Source organism: Fusarium oxysporum, chromosome VII (genome assembly GCF_013085055.1).
Source record: "Fusarium oxysporum Fo47 chromosome VII, complete sequence".
Taxonomy (NCBI): Eukaryota; Fungi; Ascomycota; class Sordariomycetes; order Hypocreales; family Nectriaceae; genus Fusarium; species Fusarium oxysporum.
This window is the reverse complement of record NC_072846.1, coordinates 2,303,288-2,322,757: the sequence shown is the minus strand read 5'-3', so window position 1 is coordinate 2,322,757 and position 19,470 is coordinate 2,303,288. Positions and strand designations below refer to the sequence as shown.

Genomic DNA, 19,470 nt, shown 5'->3' with positions numbered 1-19,470 from the left:
CTGATGTCTTCCTGCAACACATGTTCAATATTACTTCAAGCATTCTGCAGACCACTTAGGCTTCTCCAGAAGACTCCATTTCCCCAAGTCTTGCTGTTCTCGTGCCCTGACATAAAATCATGATCCTCAAGCGATATTTGGAGAGACGTCATTAATTGCCGGGATCAAAGCGGATCCTCCCCAAGCCAAGACCCGCCAGGCCGGCTCGGCGACGCAGGTGCTGATCTGTCCATTACTTTTTTTTGGCAAGTCTGTTTACAAGTAACTCTACCAGCGACGTGATGAACATCTTTGCCACAACGACAAGCGCGAGATATTTAGCAGCACCGATGAAGCATACTTTTGATCTCAATAGTGATACTAACATCATGATAGTTTTTGCTCTCTTGTCTTTTAACAGGGCAAAGAGTCAGCAGGTGACAGTTCCCTAGTGGCACTCCGGGGGCGTTTCATTATAGCGCGCGCGAAAAGGCCATGAATGAGTCGGCCCTTTTGTGGGGGTGTTACTTAATGATGACGGGTTCAATCAACATCCTAGCTCCAGCGGAAGAGAATCTCAAGATCCTGAGGTATTACCATAAGTTTAACGTGGTTGATAAGCGAGCCGGTCAGTATACTGTATACCTAAAAATAGCCTACCCTATAACACCTAGCTACCTTAAATAAAATAGCTAAAAATCTACTAAAATTACTTTTTATTATATTACACTAAGAGTAAGAATATATAATTTTCCTAGAATTTTAACTATTTTATTTTATATAGAAAAGCTTATTTGCATAGTGTAATAATGTAACGGGGTTCGAACCCACGACCCTCCAGGCCTTCGTGCCTGAGGCACCAGCCTCTCGAGGGAGAATCTAGGGGTAATCGTCCAAGGGAGACAGATCTTCTGAAGCTGCAAGCTTCAGCTTTGCATACTGTTAAGACCTACCTTCGATCTGCCTAACTGAACCGAATATATTACGTTCCTCTTACAAATAATGTGAATAAGCTTTTTTCTATATAACTTATATAATAAATTAATTATAATTTTTTAACTTAATAAATAACGTACATAATAAGCTTATGTCACAGACAAGCATGTGTCACAAGCCACTTTTCACTTTAAAAGGAGTTTTTTAAATTATTCTTAAAATGTCAACCTAGCTTAGAAACAGCTAAAAGTATAGTATAATATATTTAACTATTATGTCTTTAATGTGTTATTTTTCTAAAAATTATAACTATTTTCTTAATAGATATATATAAGAAAGTCTATTTACACTGTAAAATGCACTGTGTTTTGAGGTTTTCTATAGAAAATAAAATAGATAAAAATCTTTAAAAAATACTTTCTTATATAATAAACTATACTATTTTAAGAAATGAACTTTCTAGATTTCTAACTATTTTATTTAAGGAATAAAATACTATAGGGTAGGCTACTTTTAGGTGCACAGTATGCTGCGACACTTGCTTGTCTGTGACATAAGCTTATCATGTACGTTAGCTTTTTTATATATAGCAAAATATTGTTGAACAGGTGCTGGGGCCTCACGTGCAAGCAGGGATACTTTAAGATTACAGCCGAAATGGTAAAACCTCTAAGGGGTAGATTTCAACAGAACACAACAGGAATACACCAATTCACATCAATGAACCGAATACACGTAATGTTTGACAAATATCTACTCCGCACATAATCAGTCAAAGGTATCAAGAAAAACATCGTATATTAGCCCCCTCAAACTAGACACTAGATATAATATAAAACTTACTATCACCAAATAAATATATAATATAATAGCTTAAGACTTGGTATATCTATTTTCTTCTTACTTCTTCTTGCTTATTGTCTAGATATCCTTCCTAGAAAATGTTGACCTTGTCGTCGACCTCGAGTATTACAGCCAATTAGAATCTAGTGGATATATGGGGCCTCCATTCAGCCAATTATTACTGAATTTCGCGGGCAAAATCCATCAATTTTTAGTTAGTGCAAAATTACCCCTCCCACAATCTTACATAAGGTACACATGACGACGGGCGACCGTTACGTGCACATCCCCCTGTGCACTTAAGGGCTTCGCACATCCCTCTGTGCATGTAATATCCTTATGTAAGCTAAAGTCTAAGCTCGGCGCCCGCTACAGAGGCGCCCGGGCGCGCTTTTAGACTTTTTACGTTTTAAATTCTACAAAATTAGTAGAATTTATTTAAAAATTAGGGAAAAATATCTATGATATCTATTAATTATGTCTATATATATATCTTACTTTAATCACTATATCTTTCATATTCAATTAGTTATAAGGTATTTCAACCTGCGCTTAGTCATCATTCATGAAATTCGCGCGCCCGGGCGCGCGATTAGTCTCATTCAACTTTTAATAATTATAATAAAATTAAAAGAAAATTATAATAAGAAAATTAAGATCATAAGCATATTTATGATGCTATTACATATTACATACAGAATTTTTATAATGTAATATAAATGAAATGTTAGGTTATTATAGAAAACGTAAAGAAATCTAAATGCGCATCCGGGCGCGCGTGTAGCGGGCGCCTCTAAGCTCGAAGAACAACTAAAAATTGTTCCCTAATAGGTGCATTTTACACCTAGAAGCAAACAACTGAAGGTTGAAGCACTATTTGATCACTTTGCGCGCGTTTAAGGTCACCTTGCATTAATGCAATTAAAAAATCCAAAAATGAGGTGGTAACGATGGAAGTGCTAATAATAAACTTAATTAATGCAACTTTAGCTTCAATTAGATTTTATAATAGGGGTTCCAATTATCAAAATATACCTGCCGTGCTTGACCAGTACGCACTGCTGCGTTGATGCAGTCTTGTATACTATTTCGCCCCTGATAAGGCCCCTCTTCAAGCCGTATCTGCTCTTCGAGAGCGGCATGCTCCTCTTCAGCCTCTTCAAAGTCAAGATATGCATAAATCTCCTCTTGAGTCCAATCCTGTTTCCCTTTACCAATGCCTAGGTCACACTGACGATTCATTCGCTTCCAATCAAGGGCATATTTAACTGAGGATTTGGAGTATTTTGCAGGCAGACCTTTTGATTTCCTATATGCCTTATCATCCTTCTTAGCTCGTGGAGGCAAGGTAGCACGCCACGCCTCTCGGGATGCTTTGTAACGATTATAGATAGCCTCAGGAGTATCATACTGAGGAGGGCTTGGTTCTCTTGCCTGTAAAGGTGGTGATGAAAAAGTCAAAGGGGTAGTTGCAATATATATTGCTGTTTGTGTAGTTGTTTTTGTAGTCATCGTAGCCGTAACAGTAGGGAATGGAACAGGCGGCCCAAGTGAAGGCGCTCGAGGAGGAGGCTTAAACGTAGGAGCAGGAGCAGGAGCAGTTGTAGGAGGTAATCTCAGCTCATTATAACGAAGGGGACATGCCTTGGAAACTCTTGTATGGCCTTCATTGCCACACGCTGAGCATTTGGGAGGCTTCCGTTGCTGGGCCTGTTTCTCAACATGTTCAAATAAAGAAGGCTCTCTCTGTGTGCTTGTTGGTGGTGCTGATGGAAGAATCACCAGGCGATCGAATTGCCGACGAGGCTGGATAATAAGCTGAGGGCTTCCTACACGCTGATAACGCCAGTGTGAGTGAAAATGCGATATCTGTAGGCATTCTCCCTTTTTATATATAGGCAAGATCATATGCGCACAAGGCAGGCCAGTAGTTCTTGAGAAAACTCCCGTATAAGCAGGCACTGCATGCAGAAGTCGTTTCCGCTGACTTTCAACTTTAAGGATAGCCTCGTTTGATACCTAACCACGGACATTATCGAATAATGCACCTGACTCCTGAATATTTGGCGTAGTTGCCTGCTGCCTTGCTTGGTTTGCTTATAACTCAGAGAGCTGGTTGAGGATAACACGATTAATAACCCTCCAGGCCTCAAAGAGATCAGCTTGTGAGCTATTTATCTCAGATTTTACTAAGTGATGAATACCCTCATAGCGTGAGGTAACATATTGTTCAAAGTGAAGCCATCGGTTAGTCCATGCTCTTATAAACTTCTCCTTATGAGGATTGAGCCATATTGTTATAATATAGCCTACTTCTATGAGATGGTTAGTCTTATAACGCTCCTTAAACTCTAGAAGTCTCTTATTGTAAGTCTCCTCGGACTTTGAGTATGCAATCTCCTGCCATAGATGATAGAACTCCTTCCACTCTTCCATTCCCTCTGTATGATCTTTACCCTTTGCAAATGCTGGTATACAGTTACTAAGGACTGCCTTATTAATATGCCAAATGCATAATAATAAGGTAGCCTTAGGGAAGCATGTAGATGAGGAGATCGCGTTCATAAGAGCCAGCTGACGATCTGTAAGTATTACAGAGGGAAGGCCAATACTGTGCTCTTCAAATAAAGACCGTAATTGAGTGAGAGCCCAGTTAAAGTCAGCCTCTTCCTCTCCACTAAGGAAGGCAAATGCAACACAGAAGCTTCTTTGGCAAGCATCAATGCCAACTATGTCAAGAAGAGGCATCTTATATTTGTTGGTCTTATATGTGCAGTCCATAATAAGCACTTCTGGATATGATTTGAGGTATAAAAGTGAACGAGGATGTGCAAAGATTACAGCTGTAACTACGCTGTTATCATCGAGGCATATTCGACTCCAGAATCCTTCACTATTTAGCTCATCAGCAAGGGCATGTATATTGCTTTGGCCTTTAGCAAGGGCTCTCTTTCCTACTGCAATGCAGTTATAGATATCCTGCTGTGTAGCAATGGTATCAGAGTGTTGTCGTAGATAAGACCTGATATTCCTTGGTGGAATCCCGGCATTAGAAAGGTCCCGGACTATTGACTGATCCTCCCGTGATAACTGACGAAGTGAGGGATGTGCCCTTGGATCGAGGCTTGGTTCGTGATTATGTGTACAATATTGAAGCCCGTCACGATGCTTGAGGTGCCAAATGCCTGTAATAAGACCCTCCTTTGCGAGAACAGAGAATTGGCAGTTTGTTCAGCGGGTTACAGTCCCCCGTGTCGTAGAAAGTTTAGGTATACGCCCTGCACCTCGATCACAGTTGAAATATACGATCCCTCTTCCATTATCTGTCTTCAGAGACCTTCCAATGACAAAGGCATAGCCTCGTGGCCCTGCCCAAACATTGATCGCTGTACGGATCTCCTCCCTGGAGCTATACTGACCTTCAGGGGGGAGAACATCATCAGTGAAGTGATGAGAAGCTTCAATTGAGGCCATGAGAGTTAATAATCAGTAGATTAAGTGTAATTGAAGGTCGGTAAGCTGTATATTGTAAAATGAGAAATGGCGGTGAGATTGCAATGCTACGTATCCAGCTTACATAAGGATATTACATGCACAGGGGGATGTGCGAAGCCCTTAAGTGCACAGGGGGATGTGCACGTAACGGTCGCCCATTTGAGGCAAGATCTTTGTCAGCGGCGGGGCCCCACGTAGGGAGATCTTGTTCAGAGTTGTCAGTGTGCTGGCCTTCTGAGGTTTGGCCCTGCCCGGCTTAATAAATTTCATTCATTCATTAAAGTCCCAGAAAGTCACTGATCAGCGAAATCAACAGTCCAACTCCTATCGAGGTAAATTTAGAGTCAGCTTTCTGGCTTGATAACACTTTTGTTGACCTTAAACTCTTTTTTCTTTTTTCGCTTTCGTTAAGGCTCGAATCCTGACGCGACAGATGAAACTTCCTCGCGGACTACCATGAGTTGCAACAATCGTATTGACTTCGTGCCCTCGCTTCCGGCACAGGAAGGACTATGGAAGGGGCCCATTCCACTTCCTGAGAAGGTAATGCCGTCCTAAACATTGTACTCTACCTGTGTATGTGACTAACCTGCCATGTAGCCCGCAGTTATTGAAGAACGTAACGGCGAGATAGAATTTCGTGTCGTCAACAATGGTGGTGACCAGGAGAGTCTCATAGTCCTGGGTGGGCTGAAATGTGTCTTCCAGAAGCAGCTACCGGAGATGCCCAAGAGCTACATCGCGCGCCTCGTCTACGATAGAGCTCACATGTCTATCGTCATTGTGAGGAAACCGCTAGCAGTAGTAGGTGGCATCACGTACCGGCCGTTCAAGCACCGCAAGTTCGCCGAGATTGTCTTCTGCGCCGTCTTGTCAGACGAGCAGGCCAAGGGCTACGGGGCGCACCTCATGTCGCATCTGAAGGACTACATTAAGGCATCATCAAATATGATGTATCTCCTGACCTATGCCGACAACTCGGCCATCCCCTATTTCAAGAAACAAGGTTTTACAAAGGAGATCACGTTGGATGACTCAATTTGGAAGGGGTGTATAAAAGACTATGAGGGCGGAACTCTTATGCAGTGCTCTATGCTCCCAAGGGTTCGCTACCTAGAGGTAGGCCGCATGATCTTCAAGCAGAAGAAATGCGTCCGTGCCAAAATACAAGCCTTTAGTAAGAGCCACGTGATCCATCAACCTCCGAAACAGTGGGAGAACGGCCTTACTCCGATTGATCCCCTATCCATCGACGCAATCCGGGCGTCAGGTTGGTCACCTGGTATGGACGAGCTGGCTAGGCAATCCCACCACGGCCCGAATTACAAGCAGCTGTTACGTCTCTTAAATGACCTCCAGGACCATCAATCATCGTGGCCATTCCGGCAGCCTGTCAGCGAGGACGATGTCGCCGACTATTACGAAGTCATCAAAGAACCAATGGACCTAAGTACTATGGAAGCCAGGCTGGAAGCGGAACAATACATGACACCTGAGGATTTCATTAAAGACGCCCGGCTCATCTTTGACAACTGTCGACAATTCAATGGTGAGAATTCGCTCTATGTGAAGTGTGCCAACAAGTTAGAGAAGTACATGTGGCGACAGATACGCAAGATCTCCGAGTGGTCGCATTTGGAGTAGCATGATAGCATGACTTGGAGCACCATGGATAACTTTCCCGCCTGCGAGTCTGTCGGCGTAGAATGCACAGCACACAACCCACGCCTTCATGTTCTTCCAATGCAGCGGCTTCAAGTACGGCCATGCCAGAGCCCTGGGGGAACATTGTTGACTATAAAAAACCTCTTCGCCAATTGGTCAAAGGTTGGCCAGATGATAGGAGTGGTTGCCAGAGATGGACGCTGTACGAACGACAATCAGATTCGCAATCGCCACTGGCCACCACGATGAGAAATGACCCAGATCCCGCTAGCCCATTAAATTGATTAATAGTAAATGTAAAACCATCGTAGAATTAAAGATGGGCACTGTGTCAGCCGCCAAAATTAAGAGACTGAACACTTGGAGGAATTGGGCTTCAAGTTGACTTGCTACTAACCTTCGCAAGGACCAAGGAGAAGAGCAATGAACTAGAGAAAAAGAACAAGGCGAGATCCACAAGTGCTTGACGAGATCAACGCAAGAACTAGAGAGGTGTATGTATTTTTAGCTTCAAAATCCTTTAGGCATGGCTACCGGGCGTAATAGACTTATCTGTCTGTAGGGGACAACCAGGGAATAAAAGCCTAGAATGAGTTCTATAGCTATTAGCATTCGATTATCAAGTCACTGCATAAAGAGAAGCTTTATGAGCGCGTGTTAAAGCTCGTTCTTTCAGAAATGATGTTCCGCATGAGCCTTGGCGGGCCCCCTCTATCTTCGATGTCCCATCTCCCATGGCCTTGAAACCGCCGGCAAAAGTGGCAGTCGCATAGCAAATTAGTGTGGTGTCCTTATCTTTTTACACTTTCCAATGCGACAAAATGGGCCATCTTTTGAAGGCCATGCTATTCCACTCTGCTTGGCACTTGGTCAAGGAAGGGTTAACGCCATTCCAGGCTCAGACGCCCGTTGCTCTCCTCTTGGAATTGGTTGAGAACATGCGGTCGTTTTCGCTTCTGTCTGTCCCCCATGCACCTAGACAACCAAGAAGTGCAGGTCGATGAAGCATGGTTTGATTGCACTCTTCAGGAAGAAAGAGAGAGGAGACAACATGGACTAACGTTCGGTCCCACGAGGCTGGCGCGATATGGCCCCGACCTTAGAAATGATTTACAATGATTCACGAAGGTTCCGCTGACACGCTGCATTTTGCTTCTGGGGCCTCACCTCTTGCTACAACCTTAACGTAAGGGCAGTAAACAAGCTCGTGATATAGTTCAATTGACAAAAATAGGGCAAAGTAGCCTCTTGAAGTAGGGAATACGAACTATCCTTTCGTACGATAGTGAAAGGCAAAGTCTGGTGATATACTTTGAGTCTCATTGCTTCAATGATGATCGCGAGATAAAACCTCCACTAGCCCTCGATAAGCAACTCCCTTCACAACTCGTTACTTGAATTGCACGACAAGACGACATCAAGTCAAGTTCAATGATCTTAAGAGTTATAGTGCATTTCATTACGAAAATCGCGCTCGCGACCTTATGCTACATCTCGCAGCATTGGACTCCAATAATAGTTCCTGTCAGCGGGGTAGCTGACTTGTACAGCTCTCCCTTATGATCAACTTAGTTCCTTCTTTCTACCAGGTAAAGACAGCCCGAGACGGAGAGTAAGTGTCTCTGAAGAAGCGTCAAAGATAAGAGTGTTGGGATGCATTTGCTCTTTGGTAACTTTGCCATTCGATTGTCTCCTGCGAATTACTTATTTTGTAAGATATAACGTGCATGATAAGCGAGTGCTCCAGACAAGCGAGTGCTCCAAAAATCCCTCAACCTACACTATCACTATTCAATCAGATATTTCTCAACAACCTAATATGCCAGAGTCTTCAAATGAAGCTAAGATTATTCTTGCCCTTCAGGCCCTCCAGAATGACCCAAAATTAAGTCTTCGAAAGGCCGCAGCTATATATCATGTTGACCGCTTTACCTTAAGTCGCCGCCGGCATGGCATTCTTTCAAAGCGTGATACTCTCACAAAGTCACGGTTATTATCTGATCAGGAAGAGGATATGATAGTCCAATTCATCCTTGACCTAGATTCGCGAGGATTTCCCTCGCGACTATTATATGTGGAAGATATCGCGAATTCTTTGCGTGCCAACCGCGGCGCGCCACCTGTCGGCAAGCGCTGGGCTCATAACTTCATCAAGCGACAACCAGAGCTAAAGACACATAAATTTCGCAGATATGACTATCAGAGAGCTAAATGCGAAGATCCGACTATTATTCGTGGCTGGTTTCGGCTTGTAGAGAATATAATCGCGAAATACGGTATCCGATCAGATGATATCTGGAACTTTGATGAGACCGGCTTTATGATGGGCGTGATTGAGCCCGGAATAGTCATCACAGGCTCCCACAGGCAAGGAAGACCAAAGCAAGTACAGCCTGGAAACCGCGAATGGATTACTGTAATCGAGGGGATTAATGCGGAAGGTCAATCGATCCCACCATTCATCATTGGTGCAGGCAAGGATCATCTTGCAAATTGGTACCAAGAATGCGACCTCCCCGGCGATTGGGTTATTGCATTGAGCGAAAATGGATGGACTAATAATAATCTAGGTCTCGAGTGGCTAAAGCACTTTGATCGGGCTACAGCTAAGCGAACGAACAGTCGCTATCGCCTCTTGATCCTTGATGGTCACGAAAGTCACCACTCCGTCGAATTCGAGAGATATTGCAAGGAGAACAAGATTATCACGCTCTGTATGCCTGCTCATGCCTCTCATCTACTTCAGCCTCTTGACGTAGGGTGCTTTGGGCCGCTGAAAAAGGCATATGGTCGACAAATAGAGCATCTGATTAGATGCTCTATAACCTACATTTCCAAGACTGAGTTCTTTCCTGCCTTTCACGCCGCCCACCAAGCTGCTATTACAGAAAGCAATATCAAGGGAGGTTTCCGAGGAGCTGGGCTTGCTCCCTTTGACCCAGAAAATGTTATCTCGAAGCTTGATGTGCAGCTACGGACTCCGACGCCTCCCGTAGAGGTCACGATACCATCGACCCCTTGGACTGCAAGGACCCCAAAGACAGTGCTAGAGGCCCAATCGCATTCCAAGTATCTGCAAGGAAGGATCAGAAATCATAAGAGCAGCTCCCCTGAGTCAATAATTGAAGCCGTAAAGCATTTTGAGAAGGCAACAACTGTTCTTATGGATAAGATGGTCTTACTATATGATAGGAATCAACAACTTGAACAACAAAATAAGACAGTAGGGCGACGCCGGAGGGGAAAAAGGACTAAGGTACAGAAAGAAGGGCCTTTAACTATAGGGGAAGCATCACAAGCAATTGATCAGATAGATATTGATGCGCAGATAACAGCTGAATCCTCAAGAGGTGGTCGCGGAAGGTCACAAGGATCAAAGCCTCGGCAACGTAGTATTTGCGGAAAGACCGGGCATACTGCAAGAACCTGTCAGGAGGCAATTGAGGTCAGTAGGGAATAGGATTGTAATTAATTTTAATTGATCGGATAGGTTGTGGTGTTTTTATTACTCTTTTTGAGTCTTTAGGTATAGATTGGTGGAGCACTCGCTTGTCTGGAGCACTCGCTTATCATGCACGTTACTGTAGATAAGATTATCTAATCTTATCAGATAAGGGTGCTACACGGCCGATAGCATTTTAGCTATCGTGATATCACACTTAACGTACATGATAAGCGAGTGCACCAGACAAGTGAGTGCACCACTTTAAAAGTTCTTAGGATTTACACCTTAATTTTTAATCTCTTTAAAATATTCTCTAAAATTAAGGAAAAATCTTAGAAAGCTATAATTTTAAAGTTTAACTATATAAAATAAGAAAATTATTTAGTATTTTTTATAGAATTTTTAAAAATCCATCTGCATCCTTGATGATATTCGGTATCTCCACGATCTGGTTACTAATGTTCCGGCGTTCTTTGAGTATAAAATGCTGACGATATAGGGGATCGACATAATATGTCTTCACCTGCCTGGCAAGGACAGCTGTCTTGCAATCGAGGCATATAACTAAGTTTAATTCGATTAGGTGGACAAACGGCCCAACTTTTGGCAATATATTGTCGTTTTTGGGCCCGACTTCCTCATTATGTCCCTCAAGTGACGGGCTGGACATATAGTCACAGGTAAACCTGTTGACATCTTCTTCGATTCCAATAACCAGCGATTCTTCGCTACTAGGCTGTGCTATTGCTTCAGCCGACATAGTGCCGCCCACAAACGACAAATCAGGGCCTCAATCGCAGTCGCTTGTTATTCGAGGGTGATTCCTCTAAATCTGATATGAAAGGCCGCTTTTGAGATGGTGTGAGGTTATGATGAGTGCTTGCCTAGTTCAACTCAGCATAAGCCACTTCATGCCCGACCGTCCCGGTCGTATCATCAAATCTATTGAAGCGTGCAGCGGCGGCATTAACATGGCGTTCTGTGATAGAAATTGAGATTTGACCATACATCTGGACCCCGATGCTGGATGGGATACCAGGGGCAACACTACAATGCCGCCGAAGCTCCTTTGTGAATGTTGAGGCGGTCCAAGGTGTTAATCTAAGGCCTAACTAAGAAAGTGGGGAGAAGAGAAGCGCGTCGGTATGTTCAATATGAAAACATCTACGCAAGTTTAATATTACGACTGGCCGTATATTGACGAGGTACCGGAACATGAGCCGGGAGACAGGTTTGGAGAAGAAGCATACGACATCAAACTCATTATTAGTGGCCAGACAAGCCTTATGTTGCCTAGTGATAGAGCACATCTTCGCACCCCATAAGCTAATACCTCGCTCTCTTGAAGCAGTATTAAAACAATCTAGCATTAATAGCTCCGAAACCCGTGCAAACTGGCCGCCATCAAGATTACAAAGCACCATAAGTCCCCACAAGAGCTCATCATAAGCCTCCAAGTACGAACGAGTGGCTCTGACATCTCAAACACTCTAGTTTTTACCCTATGCACGGAGCAAACCATCAACTGGGGATATACATGCTCTCAGTAGCAACTCGGGGTAGGCATCTGTTAGCTGATTAGCGGGATCAGATACAAAGGAATAGTCCGGTGTTATCATTAAAAGATTATCCCGAATCAGCGACAAATCAATATAACTAGGCTCCCAATCATACATCAAACGGGAACAGGATGCTGTAACTAAGCGCAGCACTTCACAAGCCAGGCCACGGAAGTCTACCATCAAAAGTCGTTGGTTGCCATTCCAGGAGAGGACCTCGCCGTCATCGCTCTAATGAAATCGGAAAGTCGACCCTTGAGGCCGCCGAAGAGCGTTACCGTAAAACAGGAGACTTAGGAACTCGCCCATAGGCGATAACGTGCCATCACACATATACTCGCGGCGGGCCGCAATACCACCATAGCTACGTGAGAACCGAGGCAGTACTACTTCGAGAAAGATCAACTGAGAACAGTATATAAGTCTTGCTAGGATAGGGTGAACCGGTAAGGCTGGAGGTATTCGTTGCCATTAGGGTATAGAGAGCATTATATGCCATAAGAGCACTGCAAGATAGCACTTTAGCCTTCAGACAATTAAGGTTCCTTAGCATATCTATCAGTCTATTTTTATTAAAAACACTATATTATTATAGAGTGCTATTAATAAAACTATCTACTTTTAATTTTAAGACTATTAAAGTTAATAGTTTACTATAGTGTCACGGGTTGGGCTCGGTATACAGGTGAACGGGGAACGCTTCAGGCGGAACAGAATCTATCGCTACGGGTAGGCACTGCAGGCAGGTCAGTCTCTATTGACAAGACGTAGCTCAAGGAGCTACGTTCTAGAGGTCCTCTATCTGATCTTCTAAAGTTCTGCGATAACGTATTGCCACGTGACCTACAGGGATCCGGTCTGGTCTTGCGCTGTAACACTTACCTTAAGGTCTTTAAGATTATTTAAAAGCACTGCAATTGTCCAATATTGGGGTGAATTATATATTATTCATCTTTTTCTGTCTCGTCCCCATCTCTCGCTTGCTGCTTGAGGTTTAACGCAAGCTTTATATGGCTTTTCTGTGCTATATGGAATCAACTGGAAGTTGCTTGCTAAGCTGTGGCAATAGGTGGCAACTGTCATCTTTAATGACAATATTTATCAGCTTTTCAAGCTACTTCCATGAGCTTCTTTTTGGCACTATTCAACAGCAATATAGCGGCTACATAAGCTATAAATATATTATTTTAAGATTATTCCCAGTATTTTTAATAATTAGCAATAAATTTAATAAGAAACTATAATTTTAAAATAACTACTAAGGGAAAGCTTGTAACGGTTGCACAAGCCGTTAAGCCACAGGGCAAAAGATCGGGCCATAATCGCTACGCAAGCGATTACAGGTGTGCTATAGCTGCCTTATAGAAGCCTTACAGCGCTGTTACGGGCACGAATCGTAACAAAGCTCTACTATATTAATAAAGTTAAATAGTAATTTAAAGTAAATGCTATTAAGGTAATAAATAGGTTTTACAATAACGTGTTTGATAAGCGAATGCTCCAGACAAGCGAGTGCTCCAAAAATCATAACCTTGAGACTTTAAATTATTATAAAACCACTGCAAACTATTTAATCGATTAAAATCACTCACTATACTTTTCCCCAGATGTCTCAATTACTACCTGACAGGTCCTTGCATTATGCCCGGCCCTACTGCATACACCACAACGCCGACCACCCGGTCGCTTCGGCCTTGCTCGACCACCACTTCTCGATGATTCGGCCACTACCTGCGCATCAACTTCCATCTGATCAATTACTTGCGATGCTTCCTGTACGGCCATTGCCCCTCCTTTCTTTAGTCTAGTCCTTTTTATCCTCCGGCGCCGGCTTAGTATCTCATTTGCTTCCCGAATGTTTCGGAGCTCACTCCTTAATAGGATAACCTCATGCATAACTGCCTTTGTTGCTTTGGTATTAGACTTTAAGGCTTCTATTATTGACTCTGGGGAGCTGCTTTTATGCCTTCTGATTCGCTTTTCGAGGTATTCAGACTGAGATTGAGCCTCAATTGCTGTCTTTGGGGTCTTTGAAACCCATGGGGTCGAAGGTTCAGCAGCCTCCTCGGGAGGCGTTGGAGTTCGTAACTGCACATCAAGCTTTGAGATTACATTTTCAGGGCCAAAAGGAGAAAGCCCGGCTCCTTTAAAACCTCCCCGGATATTGTTTTCTGTAAATGTAGCTTTAAAAGCGGCGTAAAAGGCGGGAAAGAACTCGGTTTTTGAAATGTGGGTTATAGAGCATCTGATCAGAAACTCTATTTCTCGACCATATGCCTTTTTTAGCGGCCCAAAACACCCAACATCAAGAGGCTGAAGTAGGTGAGATGCATGAGCCGGCATGCAGAGCGTAATAATCTTCTTCTCCTCACAGTATCTCTCAAAATCGACGGAGTGGTGACTTTCATGACCATCAAGGATCAAAAGACGATAGGGACCAGTTGATCTATTAGTTGTAGACCGACCAAAGTGCTTTAGCCACTCGAGACCCAGTTGGTTATTTGTCCATCCGTTTTGGCTCGTTGCAATAACCCAATCGCCGGGGAGCTCGCATTCTCGGTACCAATTCGCAAGGTGGTATTGGCCTGCACCAATGATGAATGGAGCAATCGATTGACCTTCCGCATTGATCGCCTGGATTACTGTAATCCATTCCCGGTTTCCAGGCTGCACTGATTTTGGCCTTCCTTGCCTTTCTGAACCTGTGACAACCATTCCGGCCATAATATGGCCCATCATAAAGCCAGTCTCGTCAAAGTTCCAGATATCATCTGATCTAATACCGTACTTCGCGATTGTGTTCTGTACGAGCCTAAACCAGCCACGAATAATAGACGGATCTTCGCATTTAGCTCTCTGATAGTCATATTTCCGAAATAAACGCGTCTTTAGCTCTGGTTGTCGCTTGACGAAGTTATGAGCCCAGCGCTTGCCAACAGGTAACGCGTCGCGATCTGCAAGTAGAGAATTGGCCATTTCTTCAACAAAACGCAGTCGCGAGGGAAATCCTCGCGAATCTAGGTCAATAATGAATTGAACTATAATCTGCTCTTCTAGATCAGATAGTCTCCGTGAGTTTGGGATAGAATCGCAACGCGATTGAATGCCATTTTTACGCCGACGTAGCCTAGGCTCAGAGATCTCATATATCTTTGCAGCGCGTCGGGTACTTAATTTCGGGTTATTTTGAAGGGCCTGAAGGGCAAGGAGGGTTCTGGCTTCATTTGAAGGTTGTGGCCTTGTTAATTGTTGAGAAATATCTGATCAGATAAAATGTATGATGTAAGAGGGAAAAGTGCGTCGCTCGCTTATCAAACACGTTATATCGCCGTGAATATATATCACACTTTTTTTCAGCTAAGTATGATATCACGATAGCTAAAATGCTATCGGCCGTGTAGCACCCTTATCTGATAAGATTAGATAATCTTATCTACAGTACTTTGGTTGGATCTACTGCAATGAACTTTTTCAACACCCCCTTGTTCTCGTCACATTTTTAACACAACATAGGATTTTATAAGCAGCAGGCCATGGTACAACCTTTGGTGTATAAGTAGCTAGCATCCATCACACTAAATGCACTTCATGCTAGCACCAGTCCTTCACCCTGCCGAACATCATTGAATTCCGCAGTCTATGTTAAAGAAGTGGCATGGATGATAGTGCTGAATAGGCAGCTACAGGAAACGGGTGTCGCACGATTACGCATGACTCATCAGAACAGTGTTACAGGTCTGTTACAGGGTCAGCAGGTCTAGTATCATAGCCTCGCCTCTTTAGCGATAAGAAAGAAGAGAGCAAGAACAACCGTGAGGAGAAAGAGACAGAAGACAATCACTCCGATCATCATTAGATTATGAGTTACCTAGTGAGAGCGCGCTGTCTGACAGTAAGCTGCCTCGACTCTCAATATATAATTATGATTTCGTCTTCAAAAATTATCACTGATACCCTTACTCGATCACAGACTAGAGCATCACCCGATAATCTGCCCTCCGAATCATCTAGCTTCGACGTCATTTTCCGCACCACTCATCCAGAGAAGGCCAAACTAGGCCCATCTGGCAAACGAAAGACATCTGGTCGTGTTACGTATGAATGCCTTCATTGTCCCCCAGATAGTCCATGGTCGAATGGAAAGTATGGCAATGCTATTTACCACGCGAAAAGGAAACATGCCTCTATTCTTCAGACAGAGGCCAGTACCGTAGACGAGCACGACTCAGATATTATTACCCGGCCATCAAACCAGCCTCGGATGGACAGTTCTTTTCCGAGTCGGCTATCAGATACCACTTTACGCCGCGTCTTTAACCGACAGCAATATATAGAATCGATTGTCGGTCTTCTTACACGCCGTCGTTTACCATTCTCCGCGGTGAAATGGGATGAGATGCAGGATATCATATTGGCATGCAATCCGGCTATTGAGGATCTTCTCCTCACGTCCCGCGACGCAGCTATGCGTCATATTACCACTACCTTCGACCTATACCAATCTCAATTGAAAGCAAAGCTTCAGGCGTCCGTATCGAAGATCCATCTCTCGACCGATATCTGGACATCGCCCCATCGGCATGGCATTTTAGCAGTACCAGTAGCAATTGACCATTTTACAATTATCATGTCCCAAATTCCGTTTTATTTCTCCCGGCAGCATTTTCTCTCTCCTGCATAGCTACCATGGTGTAAACTTTCGCTAGTTAATAACAATTGCGCAACAGATATTGAGTGAGCGGCATTGGTCAAGTCTATCGACAGCGTTTTCACCAGGTCGAGGCCAGTTGCATCATAATGCCACGCCACAGTACCACTCTCTTTGTTGCATCGTTAGATTACAAGACCATGGGCCTAGTCCGCCTTACACGACAGTCCACCTCATTGCGTGTATATACCAATACTTCCTGCTTACCGCCGGGTGCTAACTAACTAAACCACAGTATGTCACCTTGGTAGGTATCCAGCTCGAGTCGGCAATGGTACAAATAATGACTAAATTGACATTGCTGCTAAATGAGCATCGGAGCGACACATTCGTGTTGTTTTCGAGGGGCAGGTCCCGATTTAGCTGGGAGTTTTATGCTTGGTTGCAGTCTATCGGGGCTCGGCTCATGCTAATACGAATTTGCAAAGGTCCAGCGGTGCCCATCTTGGCTATGTTCAATTGACACATGCAACGCGTGAAGTTGGATCCGAACTGGAGAGTGCCTGGGTCAAATAAGACAGACACTGTACTGAGCGCTGGAAGCGGTCTCAACTACAGAGAGGCTGCAACACACGCCCTCGAGTATGGTTTTAACATATATCATTAACGTGATGAAGAATGAGTACAAGCTGAGTACCCTCACTGTACCGCATCATGGCTTGTATTGCAGTATAGAATCACATTATTCTTAAAAACATCGTATCATTGAAGAAGCGTCAAACGGTCATCCCGTACCCCAATATCACCACATGACTAGCTCTCGCTCACCAAACTCATCTCGACAGATTTGCCCTTCTGTCGTGATTTCCTGAAACGAGCGCAGCACCCTATAATACCATATAGTGTTGTCGCGAACCACAGAAGAACGCTGATGAGATTGACCCAGACAGCCGCCTGCATCCTGCCGTGTGAAGCTGGCGCAAATGCTTCATCTCCCTCCGCGTCTAGATAAATCGAAGCAAACACCCCAAACTGCGCCAGCCATAGAACAGAGACCAGAGCATCCAACAAGCCCCAGTACCACACAGCCGTCATGAAGAACAGTTGCATGATACAGATGATCATGGACACTCCGGCTACAAGCTCGGCGTAGACCCAAGACGCGTCTGCCCTTGCATTGTCTTTTGTCGCTTGGGCAAGGTCAAGTCCGTACAGGATCGCCACGACTACGGCGAATATGCATTGCAGCATACGTAGCACGGCATGGGAAATTAGACCTGCCAGGCGCTTCTTCTCCCGATAGTCGGCGGTATCTGTCGATAGCTTCGGGATTTGTTGGCTCAATAGCGAGCTCTCAAGATCTATTTTGTGGTCGTCTTGTACGGAGGGACCTTGGGTAAGTGGTTAGAGACAAGTCATGCTGAGGGGATATACCGGCAACATACTGTGCTTGAGGTATTCGACCTCCTTTGCGTCGGTAGGGTAGAGTGGACTTTTTTCTTGCATTATGGGCAACTGGAACTGATCTTTTGTTGGTGAGTTTCCCAACTCAGAGTCTTCACAGTGGAGGTAAGCAGGGCATATATATACGCGAGAGTACGTTTGGATCCTTGTTTAGGGTTGTCCCTGAGCTAGTGGGGCCTTTTTGGGAGAGACATCCTCCATTCGCCATCTTGGCTACTGCTGAGCGAATCCCCTCTTTGAAGGCCTTTGCCACACGGTCAATCCCCCTTATCGAACACTGTACTTAAAAATATTTGGTAGTATGCCTAGTGGAAACTGACTCGGTTACACATGGAAAAATGAAATGAAGAAGTGGAGGAAAACTGGAGAAGGTTTCGAGCTAGAGGGTGTAGTGGAGTCCAGTAGGACCAATCTTTGAGTTCTCGCATTTGGACCCGAAAACATGCGTCAGCTTGTGCCAGATTTAGCTAGTTGACGAGCAATGTAGTGAATTCATGTCATGAGTGGCGCTAGTTGTCACCACCGTACCGTACTAATAATGAAATTTGGTCTTTGACTCGATGCATTTCTTGGGTAACTCTCATTCAAACACATCATGTCATGTCATGACAGAAAAAGCAATATTTGCCGGCACCCATCACTCACCCATCCCATTGAACGGCTATCCTAGCTATCGCTGGGATCTAATTACTGCCGCTGGCTAAGCATCAGTGGACGTTGCTACCACAATGGCGGACGCAGTAGCTGGCGTTTTTGTACAGTTTTACGAGTCCATCAAAGAGAACTGCGCGGACGGCGACCCTAGCAACACCGCATCACAGAGTACCAAAAGCAAAGGCGACTCCGCAACAGGGGAAAGAGCCATACAAGCCTCTTCAAAAGCCTAGGAAAATTGGTTACAATTGATCAATATCCCTGCCGCAATCACATATGGTCTTTGTGCTGTGCCGCACCTCTCGTGGCGAAGACGTGAGACATCAAGTAAACATCACCGGTTTCCAGACTAGCGCTATTGTAGCGGGCAAGCAACTGTGCAAGCCTTGGAATATAGGGCTTAAACTGTGTTTTGAATCTCGGTTCTTGTCTAACTCTAAGCAAGTAGCGGGCAAGAAATTTTGTCATGGTGTATTTGAAGTTATCATTGATGTTGCCGTCTACACATACCACAGGAGCGTCTGAATCTCGTCACAAGGTCTACTGCGAATCTAGGTCGAGAATAAACTGAACTATAGTGTCTTCCTCTAGATCAGATAGTCTTCGTAAGTTAGGCATTCTATCGGCCCGGGCTTGTATTCCATTTCTTCGATCAGAGAGTCTTTGATGATCAACATCATAGAGATTTGCCGCGCGTCGTAAACTTAATTTTGGGTTTTTCTGACAGGCTTGAAGTGCAAAAAGCAGGCTGGCCTCATTAATAGTTTGTGGCATGTTGTACG

The 19,470-nt window shown here is 44.2% G+C and overlaps 4 protein-coding genes across 4 annotated transcripts; 1 reads left to right on the top strand and 3 right to left on the bottom strand.

The window, feature by feature from the left end:
* Nucleotides 1–5,709: 5,709 nt before the first annotated feature.
* FOBCDRAFT_296054 (Bromodomain-containing protein) lies at nt 5,710–6,897 on the top strand (the record flags this gene model as incomplete). The annotated part of the gene is made up of 2 exons (XM_054705843.1): nt 5,710–5,796; nt 5,854–6,897. The coding sequence occupies 2 exons, from the start codon at nt 5,710–5,712 to the stop codon at nt 6,895–6,897; spliced, it is 1,131 nt and encodes a 376-aa protein (XP_054561818.1).
* Nucleotides 6,898–10,754: 3,857 nt separating this feature from the next.
* Nucleotides 10,755–11,123, bottom strand: FOBCDRAFT_204289 (uncharacterized protein; the record flags this gene model as incomplete). Its single annotated transcript, XM_059609114.1, has 1 exon — nt 10,755–11,123. The coding sequence occupies one exon, from the start codon at nt 11,121–11,123 to the stop codon at nt 10,755–10,757; it is 369 nt and encodes a 122-aa protein (XP_059467573.1).
* A 352-nt stretch (nt 11,124–11,475) lies between these two features.
* Nucleotides 11,476–12,105, bottom strand: FOBCDRAFT_138605 (uncharacterized protein; the record flags this gene model as incomplete). Its single annotated transcript, XM_059608000.1, has 2 exons — nt 11,476–11,843; nt 11,874–12,105. 2 exons carry the CDS (start codon nt 12,103–12,105, stop codon nt 11,476–11,478), a joined length of 600 nt encoding a protein of 199 aa, XP_059467572.1.
* Nucleotides 12,106–17,383: 5,278 nt separating this feature from the next.
* On the bottom strand, nt 17,384–18,076 carry FOBCDRAFT_138944 (uncharacterized protein; the record flags this gene model as incomplete). Its single annotated transcript, XM_054705841.1, has 2 exons — nt 17,384–17,961; nt 18,016–18,076. The coding sequence occupies 2 exons, from the start codon at nt 18,074–18,076 to the stop codon at nt 17,384–17,386; spliced, it is 639 nt and encodes a 212-aa protein (XP_054561816.1).
* Between the last annotated feature and the right edge of the window lie 1,394 nt (nt 18,077–19,470).